The 15438-nt window shown below is 29.2% G+C and overlaps 1 protein-coding gene across 1 annotated transcript; it reads right to left on the bottom strand.

Annotated features, from left to right (window-relative positions):
• Window positions 1–1897: 1897 nt before the first annotated feature.
• On the bottom strand, window positions 1898–5110 carry LOC137828648 (zinc finger protein GIS3). Its single transcript, XM_068635305.1, has one exon. It carries the CDS (start codon window positions 2855–2857, stop codon window positions 2063–2065), a length of 795 nt encoding a protein of 264 aa, XP_068491406.1. The 5' UTR covers window positions 2858–5110; the 3' UTR covers window positions 1898–2062.
• Between the last annotated feature and the right edge of the window lie 10328 nt (window positions 5111–15438).

Below are 15438 nucleotides of genomic sequence, written 5' to 3' on the forward strand. Positions count from 1 at the left end.
ATCGAAGGGTTAATATAGAAGCTCTCAGTGTCTAGAAATATTGCAATATTAATATTTGACGTTGTTTGAGAGACATAATAAAGATCTTGAAAATCAATTAAGGGAAAGAACGGAATTAATTAATACATCAATCTTCTTCCAAGATTCTATCTCTTTCTTGCATGGTTACTGTTATTGAAGCATATATATTTATACTGACAATTTATGTAACAAGGGACACAATTATTTGGTTTTTCATTGATGTCTCCAATCAGCTATGAGGTATTCGTGTTTGATAAGGCATCAAATGTGGCATTATAACATGGTGACAGAAAGAAACAGACCAGTTATCATTCCCCTCCTCACCCATCATATGTTGCACAAAATGTTTACCCAGAAGCTTCCCCTTTACACTTGAGTAAAACTTAATAATTATTGTTGATTTTTCGTTTTCAAAGCATTCCTTGAATCGTGTCATTGCTCAATAATAGACACAGAGCTTCATATGTTGTGACCACGTGATTCTGACAGTATTGTTATTCTCACGATTAACCATTGATCCAAGGACAGAAGCAATAAAACCATGAAAGGAAGGTAAAAAAGATTGCGTACTACTTTCTGCATAATATGTACACACATGTATCTAACCTAATTAAATACACACTTATAAAATCTTCCTTCGTGGCTACCAATAATTTTTGGAACTGTCATTTTGGCCTTAACTGCTATATTTATCTGTAATTTCCAGAATAGTTAAAGGTTACAATGAAAATGTTGGCTTAGATAATCATATATATATATATATATATATATATTTATTCTGATACCATGTAACAAGTATTGGGCAGTTACCATACGTTGGAATGCTTTATCTTTTTCTGATTTTTCACCTCAACTAAGTACAATAGTTTCATAGACTACTGATGATGTGAAGAAACTTTTGAACATTTCACAATCACAGCTGAACATTTGTGAAATTGCTCATACTTTTATTTTGATTATGCTATATTCTAATAAAACCTTTCACTAAAAATTTACAGCTAAAATAATTTTGAAACCCACTCTTATTACGTTAATGGCTTGAAATGATTTTACTGAACATTAAATGAATGGTATAATATTTTCACATTGATTGTACTTTCTGTGCACAGTCTGTCTAAACACGTAGTTGGTAATATAGTAACTATGTCTGTGTAAACACTTTAATTTCTTTTTCACCACAGGAATATATGTGGTTATAGCTTGAACATCCTGGTAAAAAATCCAAATCCAGTCTTCAAATCTTCAACACGATAAAATAAATATCAGATATGTTAAAGTAACAATCCAGACATAAACATCTGATATACAAATTGACGTTTTAATTCTCTTAAATTAATGTAGTCGCTTGCCCACTAGCAAGACTTTTCTGACATAAAAAATTAATTAAAAAAGCTAATCATATGTTTTCTGGTTATTGAAAGGTATATTAGCATCCTTTCATTATATTAATGGACCACAATGTGCTCAATAAGAATAGTGCACCGATTCCATGCTAAAGATTACAAATATGAGCATCTTTATTAATGATACTAAATTGATTGTTGCAATAATTTTATATATATAAGTGAGCTAAAACTCTGATGAGATCTAAACAATAACTTATATAAGTTACCTACACAAATTAACTCACTAAAGAGTATAACTGATTAAGATACGTTTTCTCGAGTTTAAGGTACTAATTTTGATTTATTAATTAGGTACGTTTATCAATTATTTATTAGTCTTCTTAAATCCGTTTAGGTGTATAGTAAGACGAAAATTAAAAAAAATAAAAAAAACTTGTAAATGTAGATTGGTGATGTACAAATTTTGAAGGGTAGAAAAGAGAAGTAAAAGGAAAATTAGTGGGTGTGAATTTATATGAGCAGTTGTAATGTGTACTAAGTGAAATAATTTACGTGAAAAAATAGCAATTAAATATGAAAATGTACAATATAGGAAGCTGAAACAGCTAATATATATATGCCCTTAAACGGCGCGTCAAGCCTGAACAAAGAGACGGTTACACTCACTGAATTTCAAGCCGAGCTGAGCCAAGAGGTCACGGCGCAGCTGGCGCAAGACTAAGGTGCAAGTCCAAGCCCCATGCATCATCAAATTTGGGCCCACCATCCCCTTTGGAGAACCTACTCAAAGAGGGCCCATCAACCGTAGCGTGGTGGGCCCGGGCCTGCACCTGCACCGTTGACAAAGCTAATTGCGAATCACCTACAACGCCAACATAGGGAAACATCCCTGCACCCGCGGATTTCACACCCGTTATGGTAACGTTGCTATTGTTATTACTACTCAACCCGTTGTGGCCATTCGCCGACGGGAACGCACAACCGTGCGATACTGACACGTGGAAGGGAGGAGGCGCGGCACGTGGTGGCACGTACACCCATGGAGAACCCGGGACCACCATGGACCCCGGCGGAGCCAGCAGGTGCGGCGGTGGGGCGAAGGCGGAGATCATAGGGTTTCGCGTGAAGGAAACGGCGGCGTTTCGCGTGGCCTGTAATTGTGCACGCTTCAATTGTTGACGCTCTTTTTTGTGCGCGTTCTGGTGCCCACCAAGTGCTTGTGAATTTGCGAACTCTCGGCAGCAGTATTGGCACTCGTATTTCCGGTCGCCGGAGGACGGAGTTCCGGAACCGGCACCGGCGGAGTCCCGCGAGGCAGATGGGGAAGTGGAAGAGGCCTTGGTGGTTGTGTCTTCCGCGTCATCATGCATGACCACCTCGTCTTCCTCTTCCACGGTGATGTCTTCATGGACGCTGAATCCGAAGAGCTTCAAGCTCGTTGGGGAAGTGGGGTTTGCTCTTTTGGTTTTGTAGTCAAGTTGGGTTTCCATGGGCGTGATTTGAGTTGAGTTGAAGAAGGGGTAGTGAAAGTGTGGAACAACAAAGGTAGGGGTAGTTTAATGTGCTTGTATTAAGGAGTAGTTTGTTGCATTGGTTGGGGTCTATTTATACCCAGGATTCAATGGGTTTTGACAAAAAGCAAATTTTGTGTAGAAATTTAGAAATAAAAGGTGAGGAAAGTGGGGTCCTTGCGGATGTCCCAAGGAGAAGAAAGTGTGTGAAAATATGGGAACACCACCCTAGAAGACCCACATCCAAGGGACCCAAAGGCTTGGAATTTGTCTCTTGATACAGTTTTTATCTCCATTGCCTTTTTACTCCTTTCTTCAAATTACAAAGGTATCCCTCTTAAGCCTGTGCTCAGATTCATAATCACTTTACATTTTCAATTAATGTTCTGTATTTGGTTTAATCTTGAAAGTGATTATAGATATAAAGTTGATTCAGAATTGAAATAGATTTATATACTTTGTTAACTTACTTTTTACATAAAACATTCATTTTGAAATTAATTTCTTTTCAATTTTGCAAATGTTATTTGAGTTGTGAACAGTCTGAATGAATTATTTGAGCTGTGTGAACAGTCTGGGGTAAAAGAAGAATTGATATATGCAAAAAATCGGAGGGGAATGGAATGAGAGGGAGGTTTGAGAATGTGATGCATGTGATGGGAGTATGGCACGGGATGAAAGTGTTAATGATTGGGTTTGGAACGGAGCCATATATAATTCTCTTTTCTGCCTCACACACTTAAACTCCCTCGTGTATGTACGAGGCACTGTACATAAAATTATGTATAGTTGGTGTGACTCACCAACAAAATAAAGGGTAGCTATTTTGAAGGGCAACTCATAGTCTCTTTCAATCAACTTGCATTTGGTGAATTATTTATATGTAGCAGCATCAAAGGCATTAAACTAGCTGACTAACATATTCACAATTTAATAGACAGTTGGACCCATTCCTTGGTTTATCATCCCAACCCATCACAGACTTTAATAATTGGTATGTCTAACTCAAATCACTCATTGGACTCTCTATTTATGAATTAGGGTTTGGAGAAATTTTAAGCTATATATATGCTGTCTTACTATAAGTATTCTAGTCAACATTAAAACTTTGTGAGGATTTATGTTAAAAATAAACTCTACATTTATATATACATGTTTAGTTTTAGCATGATGCCTAAGGATTTTTCAACAGGTTAGAAAAGTTTTTGAGATATTTGGCCATTTTCAACCTAAGTTCATGCATTTGAACGTTGCTTAAGATGGCCAATCAAAAGCTTGCCACCTTGCATAATCTACTGATAAACATTTGTTAAAGGTCTGACTCAACATGAACTTCAGCTCATTCAGAGCCAATTCATTCATGACACGTACACACACATATATATCACTCCATAATGCTCATGCCACCCTTTTCTCCATGACTTTATTTAAGATTGCTAAACAATTAATTAATCAGGCATCAATTCACAAAACAGATGTTCCATTTCAAATCGAAAGTTCTCTTTATTGGACACTTTTGACATAACATATTCTATCATTTAAAACATATTATTATTATTATTATTGAATATTGACGAAGGAACGAAACCCAATAAACCACCGTGAAGCCCATGTCTCTATCCTCCCACCCTGGCTTCTGCTGACTCCAACTAATTCTGCAGCTGATACAAAGAATTATGAAAGCTATTGAATGTCCCAAAATCAGATATTGAATCCATCCATACCTCACTACCTTATTTTATTTCTTTCCATTTTTAGCTTCTCTCAGCATCACGTGAATGAAAATTCCTACTACTACTTAACAAAATTCATAGAAAACTCATCTGAAAATTTAAAATTTTCAGAGCTATATTACTAGTATTTGTTGATTGAGTCTCTAAACCGACAGCTTCACCCACCACCATTGCACATATCTCTCTCTAGAAAAAGCAGATGGGGCCCTACAAGTGAGATAGAGAAAACAGCTTTCATAGTATAGCATCCAAGATCCTAAACCAGACCATATATGGCGCTCAGATCTAATTAACACCGCCCCACTAATCACTGCTGCATGTCCCACGTGTCAACATCGTATTCACTCCGTATTCATCTCAGGCTAGATACCTTCTTTCAGACAAGGGATGTGTTTTTTGGTATAAACACAAAAATGCTCCAACCAACACATGCATCATCTATGGATATTTTTGTATTATAATGTATCAGCTTGGACAATTTTTATTTTATATATTCATTTTTTCTAGTGCTCTTATACTGATATCTTGTGTGTAATTTCAGACAGATGTTTGTGAGAAATAGGAAAGAATTTGCTACATCTTTATCCTTTCACATTATTCCAAGTTGGATTCTTGTAATACATGGCATGGCATGAGAAGCCATGATGGCAATTTAGTGAGTAAAGTCAAAGTTAGAAGAATAAGCTTGGAACATGGCTCTGTGGCTGATACTAAGTTTTGGGATAGAGAGAAAGTTTAGTTATTGTAGACTTCCCAGTTGGGGTTGTCTGAAAGGGCATGGTAATGTTATGACATGGAGGGCATTGAATTGAATATTATAAGGTTCAGGTGTGTTTGCGAAACTTAGGGTTTGGGTCCCCACCGTTACGTGTTGATGATGATGAATTATTGTTTATGATGTTTGCGTGATTGACGTTGAAATCTATATAATTTATATATTGGTTTTAGCTTTGAGAGAGATCTCTGCGAATCTTACTAACTCCGAGAGAGAGTGAGAGTGAGAACTTTTTGTAGGCTTGTAGTCTCCCACTTAAAAAGCATAATTAATCATAATCCTAATACTTATACCAATATTTATCATACCAAATTTTAAATTAAAAAGTAAAGCCTTCTTCAATTCTAAAGTTTTCGTCACAACTCCTAATGTGACCCACCGTGTCCCCTCCTTCCAATATGCGTTATATTTTTAAACCATTCCCTCCAAATTAGTCAAATTTTCAACAAAAATATATATATTTCCAATATCCCTTGACACATATAACCTTTACAGTGAATGTTTATATTCCTTTTTAATTGCTGCCTAGATTCGTAATAATAAACTATCATTAGCATAATCTCTCTGTCGGTTCCAATTAATTAACAAGATGATTTCTCTTAAGGATCATGGATCCAATTCAATAAACTTAACCTTCAAAATCTGTTTTATTTTATCAGAATGAAGAATCAAAATATAGATGACAAGTTCCAGAACGCCATGACACGATCCTATGTTAGTATATAACATGATTGATAAGCTCTTCTGTATTTGTAAGAAACTTTTAATATTCCAAAAAAAAAAAAAATCGGTAAAATTCATTAAGTTATGGATTGTTATTTGCAAATTATTATATTTAATTTATTGATTTAAAACTATGATTTAAGCTTAACTCCACTGTTTGTTGAGTTTGACTCTTGGGTAAGGTCCTCCAGCATGATGACAAAGACCTTGTTTAGTTGTTGGATGTTTATCTGTGTTTGAGGGTGTGACCTCTCTGGTGGGGTGATATAACTGTATTTGTTGGGCTTCTTTACCTTTGTCTGGGATTTTAGCTTGATCTATAGTACAATATTTGTTGGATCCTTAGTTGGTAGGGTTCTAGAGAACCTGTTTTTGGGAGTTTTGTATAAGGGTTTAGACACCTCTGAAGTATCTCATTTTATTTTATTTATTCTTTGCTGATAAAAAAAAAATTAGCTTATAAATAAAGTTTGTATTCATTTATATACTATAAAATGTGAGATTTCCAACACAAACTTTCATGTTGAGATTGTCAACTATACATGAGACTATATATTTATTGATAATCCAATAATGGTCTGATAATTAGTAACATGATAAATTCAACAAATTCGGATAAATTATAATAACTCTAATACTATATTAATAAATATACACAGAGTTATATGATATAAAATATCCTAATTGTAATAAATGTTGGAATCTCCAAGATGTTTTAACTTATAATATGAACTTGTAGTTTCTGAAATGTAGCCAGTTGCATTAAATATGTGAAAGAAATATTAATTTCTTAAAAGAATTTGATGGAAGTATATATAGAGATGACAGAAGATGAATTAGTTTGAATAATATATTAAAGTGAATAGAAAAATGTAGGTTGGGCAAAGTAGGTGGAGGTGGCCACTAAAATTGGAACATGAGGATGAAGAGTGAGGATGTGTGGCTACAGGCCCCCCTGAGAGAGAAATGAAAAACCTTACAGAGGGAATTGACAATCTCATATTGATGTGTGTAGTCTGATTGAAAAAGGTTAAAAGGAGTTTCACGTAGAGACAGTAGTTGTTGTTGGGACCAGGGGTGACCAACCAAAATGTTTGTACCAATTTTTGGCTTCATCTTGTGTGTTGTTGCCTTCCATAAATGGCTTTCTTAATTTCTTCTTCTACCCACTTTGCTTTACTTTGTTTGATTACGATGTTTGACACTGCTAAGTAATTTCCAAATCATATCCTCACAATCTGCTGCAGTAACATTTCCAATCTCCCATCTACTTCTCACTCATTCATGCATCCTTCCAAACCTATTATGTCTATACTTTACTTCACAAAGTTCATTTTCACTCAATTTCATTTTTAAGTCATATCATTTCTATTTCAACTTAATCTCATCAAAAACTTCCCCAAAATTACTTCCAACTTTCTACCAAAATCAATACTTCAATATGAGACTAAAGCATGTAAAATTTGCATACAATCATGTTAGTTTAAGAGATAATGTATTTCAAGTTCAATTAAAATTATAATATACAAAAAATTTAATTTAATTTAATAGGAAGAAGGGGTGATTTTAGGATTTAGTATCGGCGTTTTAATCTAGTATTTTATAAATTAAAAAATTATTGATATTTAAAATAATTTTTATTATTAATAAAAAAATTATAAATTAATTTTTTAAATTGTTATTTAATTAGTTGAAAGTTTTAACAAATAATTAGTTGATTACATATAAAGTTTTTTTAATTTTTATGAAATTAAAAATAATTATTTTTATCTCCAGTAGTTATATATTCAATGAAATATTAAGTGTCAATTTAAAATGTTGTTTATATAAATTTTAATTAATAATAAAAATTATTTTAAATTTGAATATTTATTTTAGTATATAAAATAGTAACTAATTATTTTTTATTTTATAATTTATTGTTATTTAATATTTTTTATTGATAATTAAATAACTTCTTACAAAATTAACAGGTAATATATATATATATATATATATATATATATATATATATATATATATATATTACGTGTTAAGGATTGTGCATAATTATTTCAAATCTTACAAAAATAAAAATATTATAATAGGAATTAAAATCATATTTAATTTTCCAAAATAAAACTTAACATGATTAACAATGACAACATGACGTTAGACAGTGTTAATATAACATTATTTTGATTATATGTTGTGCTTTTTTATTTAGTCCATACACTGAAAAAATATTTTTTGGCTTTTATCACTATAGTTACCAACTTTTAACATTGGATAAAACACGTTTTGTATCCTTATTGAATTTCTAAAATATTAAATGTCTTTCTAAAAAAAATTGTATTATTCTCGTTTCTCTAAAATTTGAACATATTTTTAATACATTCTAAAATTTAAATATAAATTAAAAAGTATTATATGTATCTTTCTAACAAATTTTGTAAATATTTTTGCTTGTCTAAAATTTAAATATATTTTTAAGTCTGTATTAGTAATAATGATAGATGAAAAACTAACGTGAATGATAATCTTTACATAATATTAATTATATATTCAACCAAAATTACTTTTAATTATAAATTTTTCATATTAAAATTGTTATCCGTATAAAATTTTCATATTAAAATTGTTATCCGTATAAATTTTTCATATTAAAATTGTTATCCGTATAAATTTTTCGTCTGCATTCTTACTAACAAGACTTAAGAAATATTTAAATTTTAGATAACAAAGAATAATATAATTTTTTTGAAGATATGTAAGTAAAGTTTTCCAAGACGCGAAATACATTTTATCCTTTAATATTTTAGTATATGTGAACATTTTTTATATCTTAATACTCGTCAAAACCTGTCCTTATTTTATCGTCTTCTCTTTATCCTCATTAGCCTTTTTTTTTAAAAAAAACCTCTTGCATTAATTAACATTAACCTTTTCAAGATTGCAGGGGCTTCGACTAATTTTTTTTAATAAGACATGGTAGTTTGGGAGTAGCATTTATGTGATAGTTTTTTTTTTCTTTCATATTGATGAATTAATTCACCTAATTTATGGATGCCACAGAGCAATTAATATATCAACTACAACATCTTTTGCATTTTTTATTCCCTTTCTGTTTCTTAATTAAATACTCCTATATATTATAATATTAAAATTACTACCAATATATCTTATATTGTTTATGAAATATGTTTGAACTCTTCAATTGCAATTCTTATGATATTTTCTGATGTGAAAATCTCACTACCACTACAAGAAAATCATGAAATAGAAACCAATTTGTAGAAATCAAAATAATTAGTTGCAATAGTAACTAAATTAGAAATCATTTTATAAACTAAAAATAAATTTGGTTTCTAAATTAGTTTATATTATTTTCTATTATTGTTAAATAGTTTCTAAATTGGTATCTAATTAGCAACCAAGATTTTTCTACCAAATTTAGAAACTAAATAATTGGTAGTTAAAATCTTAGTTGTTAATTAGATACTAATTTAGAAACTATTTAACAATAATAGAAAATAATATAAACTAATTTAGAAACCAATTTTTTTTTAGTTTCTAAAATGATCTCTATTTTAGTTCCTATTGTAACTAATTATTTTGGTATCTAAAAATTGATTTCTATTTCATGATTTTCTTGTAGTGTACATACTGCAAGAGTAGCTGGATGGAATATAAATTTAATCTATTCAGTGTCTTTTTTCTATAACAAATTCAGGTTTGTATGGCATGGAAATAATTAGGCAGGGAACACAGATATATATATAGATGCACCTTTTTTTTGTGTTAATTTTGTTTTGTTTTGTTTTTATTTGTGTATTTTCAACACTAAATATGAAAAGTTGTAGTTACAAGGAAAGAAAAAAGAGTGAGAAAAAACATAATAAATTAATATCGTAAACAATCTAAGCACCTACTTAAATTTAACAGGCGAGACAGAAAAATAACCGATGATAGAAAATACAAGAGAAATTATGGATAACAACAAATTAATACATAAAGAGTTAATCAATATCAAAGTTAGTGGTAAAGAATTTTCTAATACAACTCTATAAGGTTTATGGTGTTTTCATTTCTTTTGACTTAACAGATGTACTTTTCTTGTATAGCTTTAGTCGGAGTTTATGTCTTGCTTATACTAGTCTTTTTTGGAAAGTATTTAGTTTATTTTCTTAGACTAATATTTATTTAGATCATGTGGATCTAAATGGAAGTATATACAATGAGATTAGATTTTTTGATGGATTACTTTTATTATTTTTTTTATAAAGACTTTGGTATTCTTTAAACACTCTTGTTAATTTGTTAATAAAAAATGTTTAATCTCTTAATAAACACAAAATAAGTGACTTGATTTTTTTTATAAAAATTATCATATTAGGTATCATTATGAAACTTGACATCTCAGCTAGACTGATATATCAAATAACAACAATCATCTGCCACCATATAAAAAAATATATTATTAAAAAAATAAAGAAAAAACAAGTAAATATGGAGAAATAGATTAAAATCTATACATTGACAAAAACAGATAGCCATAAACAAATCACTTGATTTAAGGTCAATATAATTAATTGATAAGTTGGTAATATAAAAAATAAAGAAAAATAAGAAAGTCAAAAGAAAAAGAAAAATATTCAAATAGACTAAAAACAATATATACAAACATATTTCACTACAAGAAAATGATGAAATAGAAATCAATTTTTAGATACCAAAATAATTAATTGCAATAGTAACTAAATTAGAGACCATTTTGGAAACTAAAACAAAAATTGGTTTCTAAATTAGTTTCTATTATTTTCTATTATTGTTAAATAGTTTCTAAATTGGTCTCTAATTAGCAACCAAGGTTTTAGAGACTAAATTTAGAAACTAAATAATTGGTAGATAAAATATTGGTTGCTAATTAGATACTAATTTAGAAACTATTTAACAATAATAGAAAATAATAGAAACTAATTTAAAAACTAATTTTTGTTTTAGTTTCTAAAATGGTCTCTAATTTAGTTACTATTGCAACTAATTATTTTGGTTTCTAAAAATTGGTTTCTATTTATGATTTTCTTGTAGTGATTGTTTTGTATGTATCAAGATCAAAATATAAAAAGAGCATATAAACTAAAATGAAAAATGAAAAAATTAACATCACATAATTGTTAATAAAGTTAAGTTTTATTTAGTATAATAATAAATAAAACATAAATATCTGCTATAAAAATAGGAAACAAAAATGTTAAAATTATGCAAGTACAAGAAAAAAAGAAAGAAAAATAAACTGATTTAAAAAAGACAATGAATATTTTAACCCTTCTATAAAGTACTATAAACTTACAAAAAAGTAAATACACTGATCTGAATAAAAGAGCAGACTTTTTAAATAAACCCAAAAAACATGACTAAACAAACAAGTCATCTCAAAAACAGGTTCATATCCAAGCAAGAATGCAAACCCAAAATTGGATAAAAAGGAGCAATACAGTACCAAACTTATAAAAATAATTTCTGGTCTACCTTATTTCAAAATACTTTACACAATAGCTCATGAAAAAACGTTGAACTTTATTTTTCTTACAAGTATTAAAATCATAAAAAATTATCCAATGAAATTTTGATATTATAATTTTTTTGGGGGGACCACATGAGTTTTATGGCATGCACTAGAAGGCACTTGATGAGATGAACACTTAAAATGTGTCTTGATATAAGTTGGGCAATGACACTTTAGAATTGTTATTGATTGATAAAGAACTGTTGTGAAAAGAATTAAGTAAGTGTTAGTTCCTAATATTATTTTAAAAATTGATTAGAAGTTGTTGTAATGGTTTCCACCATGAATTTTAGAAAAACGAGTTCCGTGGAGGGCATTAATCATGCTTTCTTTTGTTGTTGTTGATTGAAGTGACGCCGATATTATCATTAAGATCACCCGGATCCTAATTATGGCCCACCAAGTTGTGCTTATAGTAAATTTAACCAATCAAATTATAAACCAAAATATTTAATAAGATTATTGATAGACATGATCCTATCATATTAGAACCCCATTAACTTTCTAATCATCTTTCTTTCTTTTTGCAACCATTACTTTGGAAGCATCCATAAAGGATTAAAAGATAGCCTCAATGTGACTTAGATTTCAAGTTGGAAATCCTTTTTATAGATATGTTCCAAACTGCTTTTCTAAGCACCCCAAACAATGTTTTTCTGACTCAATTGCCCCTCCATCTATTCCAACTCACATTACCTACTTCATTTTAAAACTATTATTTCCCCTTTTTCAAAACCCATTTTCTTGGATATTTTGTGGGGTGGAGTTACCTTTAAGTATATCTACTTCTTCTTCTTCTCTCTCTCTCTCATATAATTAACAAAGGAACAATTAATAATGTAATTAACGTGAAAGGTAAGCTAGAATTAGATTAGATGGTGAAGAATGTCCACATTTATAAGAAATGAAAGAAGAAAAACGTAATTTGAAAACCCCTTGCACTTTTTATGGGGTTTAAATATGCATTTAAAGTTTTGGAGAATGAAGTTTTTGATAGATGAGAGGGAACTGTTGTAGTCAATCAATGAGACAAGAACAAGTGCTTGGTTTGCTAATAAAGTGACCAACATTTAGACCACTATGTGCTAATGCAATATGCCACTCACATAACATATAACCCAAACCCATCCATGCCTAGGGAACATTTGCACGTGACATTTTTTTCATCTAACATTAATTATACATCACCCTTATTTATATATATATATATATATATATATATATAATGATTTTCTTATAGTGTCGGTTTTACCTAGTTAATACATACGTACTCAATAAATCAGGTAAAATCAACACTATAAGAAAATCATGAAATAAAAACTAATTTAGGGTTTAAACCCTAAACTAATTTCAGAGATAAAAGATAATTAGTTGCTATAATGATTAAATTAGAGACCAATTTAGAAATTTTTTTTTATATAAATTAGTTTCTATTATTGTTAAATGGTTTCTAAATTGGTATTTAATTAGCTATCAATGTTTTTGCTACCAAATTTAGAATCTAAATAATTGAGAGTTAAATTAGATACCAATTTAGAAATTATTTAACAATAATATAAATTAATCTAAAAACCATTTTTTTTAATCTCTAAAATGATATCTAATTTAGTCAGTATAGCAACTAATTATTTTTTATTTTTAAAATTAATTTACATTTCATGATTTTCTTGTAGTGGGATATCAATATTCTATACAAAGTACGTAAGAGAAGAAAAACAATTTTGTTAGATCACATGCCCACCAAACTATTTTCATCACTCCAGATAATCTTCATTCATCACTCATCATTTACCAAATACCAGTTTCTGTTGTTTGAACCTCATTCCTATTTAATTAAGTTTCATTGATCTGTATGATTGGAATGCTTTTTGATCTCTATATGTTCATTTATCAAACCTAGATTCTCCATCTTCATTCCCCCCACTTTTGCCAAACATAAGACAACTTTGATTTTTCTGGAACTCTTGTCTTTCTTGTAAAGACAAATGTTGATTCAGATTCCTATAATTAAAACTAATTAATATTATGCAATAGTTATAAAGTTAACTAACATGTATTTAAAATTAGATACCTCGACTATTGTTCACCAATATGATACAAATATTTGCTCTATAATTCAAATCACGCCTCATTCACTATTCTGCTCTCCTTTTTTTTATATATTTTTCAATTGCATGCTAAGGAAGTAGAAAATATAAAGTGTATTGTAATAGAATTGTTTATGAGAAGAGAAAACTCATTATGTGCACGTAATCTTAATGTGAAGAGAACTTTCAGAATAGAACCGTTGAGCAATTTAAGTTCTGTCCTTAAACAACAAAGAGTGATAAAAAAAACATGCTTTACTTTGCTACCTACTTAGGTACGACAATTACATAATTAATTGCAGTGGAAACTATAAAAAAATATAATTATTAGATTCTCATTCCTTGAACGAAGGAGGAACCTAGTTGAGTAAATCCAAGACTGGGAAACCAAAATAAATTTGGGAACCTGCATTTAAGACAAAAATAAATTAGAAAAAATATTTTTTTGTAATTTTAAAGAAAAAGAGAGAGATTTAGATATCAACTGGTTTATAATTTTGTTGGAATGTCGAGATATCATTACTTTTAAATTCCTCAAATCTACTTTGTGCATCTCAAAAAATTATTCACTAAGAATTGTTTTCAAAAGTATCTCCAATTAAAATTACAATAGTTGTTATAAATAAGAATATTATTTTAATATAGATCTTGCATACACGAGTATTTAAATTTAAAGAGAGTTATTTATAAATTAAATAATATTGTTTTGATAAACAACTCCAATTTTAGACAATTTATGTGTAATCTATATTAAAATAATATGTTTATTTTCAAATAACTCTTATAACTGACTTCAATTGAAGATGCTCTAACGAATAATTGGTAGATTCACAATTCTGAAGTTTTTGTTAAGATGTGTTCCATGTATAAGAAAAAAAAAAATTATAAGTTCAAGTTTGAAATATAAGCCTTATAATAAATAGATTTCCATTGAAATAAAATTTATTTTTTATCTTATGAAAACTTACATAAAAGTATAAATATAAAATCATGAAAGTGTCGATTTTATAAATACAAAATTGTAAAAGTGTAAATTATAAATTATAAATTTTTGCATTGAAATAAAACTTTGAAAGTTTGGGGTTGCAATCGAGGTTCTTTTGGTAACTAGATTTGTGACTTTTATTTGCATCACGAATATCTTTTTCTCTTGAAGTTGTTTGCAAAAGATTGTGATACATTTTTCTTAACCTTGTCTGTCACGAAATAAATATGAAATGTTCATCAAATGATTGTCATAGATTTTTCTTTCAAGTGCAATTATTTAACTTAAGATTTGTCATAAAAAATTTAAATTACATGAATTTTGCTACACCTCTATAAATATTTCAGTCAATAATTTCATCACAATTTTTTATTAAGTTATTATCAAAAGATATTGTAGACATTTTTTAGAAATGTGTTATTTAAATTCATGGATGTTATATATAAAAGGTTACTTTAAAAATAATTTGAAAATAGTTATTTTTGTTTTTTAAATCCAATTCTAAAAAGTAAGTAAACCGCTATTTTTTGAGTGATTTGATTATATGTAAATTTGTATATGTTATGATGTAGTACTAAATTTTCTAATGAATCCATTGAAAAATTAGGAAAATTATGGAGTTGATGTGTTGGTTAGGAATAAAAGGTGGAAAAGGAATAGAGTAAAACCAAGTCAATGGCAACTACACAGTGTAGAAGAAACCTGGGTC

This window comes from Phaseolus vulgaris, chromosome 7, assembly GCF_000499845.2.
Source record: "Phaseolus vulgaris cultivar G19833 chromosome 7, P. vulgaris v2.0, whole genome shotgun sequence".
In the NCBI taxonomy this organism is placed as follows: Eukaryota; Viridiplantae; Streptophyta; class Magnoliopsida; order Fabales; family Fabaceae; genus Phaseolus; species Phaseolus vulgaris.